This window comes from Morone saxatilis, unplaced genomic scaffold, assembly GCF_004916995.1.
Source record: "Morone saxatilis isolate NCDOM2014 unplaced genomic scaffold, NCSU_SB_2.0 Contig2, whole genome shotgun sequence".
Classification (NCBI taxonomy): domain Eukaryota; kingdom Metazoa; phylum Chordata; class Actinopteri; family Moronidae; genus Morone; species Morone saxatilis.
The window spans coordinates 5,990,499-5,992,325 of record NW_023339762.1 but is presented as its reverse complement, the minus strand read 5'-3'; the positions used below and the strand labels follow the sequence as shown (position 1 = coordinate 5,992,325).

Here is a 1,827-nt window from a genome sequence, read left to right as displayed (position 1 = left end):
GGAGGCCAGAACTGTCTAATGTGCAGCAGAAGCCCTCACACAAGTGCGTGTTCAGAGCTTATTTTATGAAAAAAACACTAGATGGCAGCACGAGACCAGGGGAAAGTAAAGTAATGTGCTTCAATGGATTTTCAGTAGATTTGGTGACGAACACCTTGTCAGGCATTATCCCTCATATAATAATGTAACAGGCCTACATCAATCAGTCTCTTCTAATAATTTTGTTATTAAAATAGCTTAATTATTGTCATTTCCAACTCTATAATAATGCATCTCATCAGAATTTGTTACTTATTACACTGATATAGTTTTAAAGCTTCAGGTTTTTCTAAAATATTTATTTTTGACTTAATACTTTGCCTGCCTCACCCTTTCAGAAAATAAACCTACACATTGATGGAGTCTGGTGTTTCTGGTGATCTGCCTCAGTGCTTCTGTTTATATCGGTACTAATCCATGACTCTTTTGTTTTTCTGATGATGGAAAAGTTGTTGAGCTGTTTTCTGTGTTTAGTCTACAGGGACTTCCAGTAACTAATAAACAACAGCAGCAGGTGGTTCAATTCCCATCATTGTAACTAACATTACAGATTTCCAGTGATAACTTCTCAACACATGGTGTATTCCAACCTGAGAGGTCGTATCTGGCTGGTCCCATCCATCTCTTCCTCTCACTGTCAGTTAGCACATCGCCGTAGAAACCGTATCCAAGTAGGGAAACAGAGTATCGCAGGAAGGTGTTGTTGTGGTGAACCGAGCACACATCCATTGGCTGCGAGTCTCCTGAACACACACATAAACAGACCCAATCAACATACAAATCATTTTATGTTAGACTCAAATCTTTTTAGGAGAAACAATCAGGAAACTAGAAACTGCAACTATGTATAACTGAGATCTATTAGGGAAGCGCAGAGCATTGCTAAATGAGGCTCAAACAAGTGGTTCGTTTGTACATTTGGCCATGCGCAGAGGCCCTCCTACAGTGCATCATGTGCATGTTCAGAGCCTATTTCCTGAAAGAACACTACATGGCAGCACAAGACCAAGGAAAGTAAAATAATGTGCATCAATGCATTTTCAATACATCATCTTTCAATACCTCCTTTATTAGAGGACAAACAATATGGCTACAAAAACACTGGGTTTGTAAAGCAAAAAATGTCCATTAATGTGTAACTTTAGCAAGATTGATTATAGTGTCCTATTATAATAGATGTGGGCAGTTTTATTTTTAGTAGAGGAGGAGCTTCTTTATCATGTGTTATCACCTTCATGAGTTTTTATTTTATTTTTTTAAAAAACAAGCTGTTAAATCTGTTGAGTTTTGATAATTTTAGATTTTAATTACATGTGTCTCCTGTGTATAAAACAATCTGTCTGGTTAAATAATTCATCTAGTTTTTCATTATAGGTAGGGTTGTGAATGACTTTCATCTTTTACAAAGACCTGGCTACACAAGTCTCATGTTTTAGACAACCTGACGTTTTAATGCTGTTCTCTGTCATCTGTGGTTTCTCTGTGTCCACACAGAGAAAGTAAAAGTGTGTGTCCTGCTCATAGTTCACTTATAAGTGAGCCTAGTGGGCTGCTGCAGCGCTGTCAGCTGAAGAGTCAATTACAGTGGATGGCAGTGGAGAAGGTTGTACCACCACCTGGTTCAAAATTGGTTTAACTGACTTCACTGAAAGTCAGCACCGGGGCAGATAGCGTCAGAGCAGCCACTGCACTGCTGTCTGGCGTCACGCTGTCATCTATTAACTATCACTCTTCTCCGCATCATTACGGTGAGTTTCATGGTTTGAGGCGACTTTTGAGACTCTTTGT

At 39.0% G+C, this 1,827-nt stretch overlaps 1 protein-coding gene across 2 annotated transcripts in view; it reads right to left on the bottom strand.

Moving 5' to 3' along the window:
* Positions 1-1,827, bottom strand: part of LOC118330413 (ceramide kinase-like) — a 17,001-nt gene that overhangs the window by 7,386 nt on the left and 7,788 nt on the right. For both annotated transcript variants that reach the window (XM_035664922.1, XM_035664923.1), the window contains one exon: positions 630-782. In XM_035664922.1, coding sequence (XP_035520815.1) covers positions 630-782 — 153 coding nt within the window. The remainder of the gene's footprint in view (positions 1-629; positions 783-1,827) is intronic.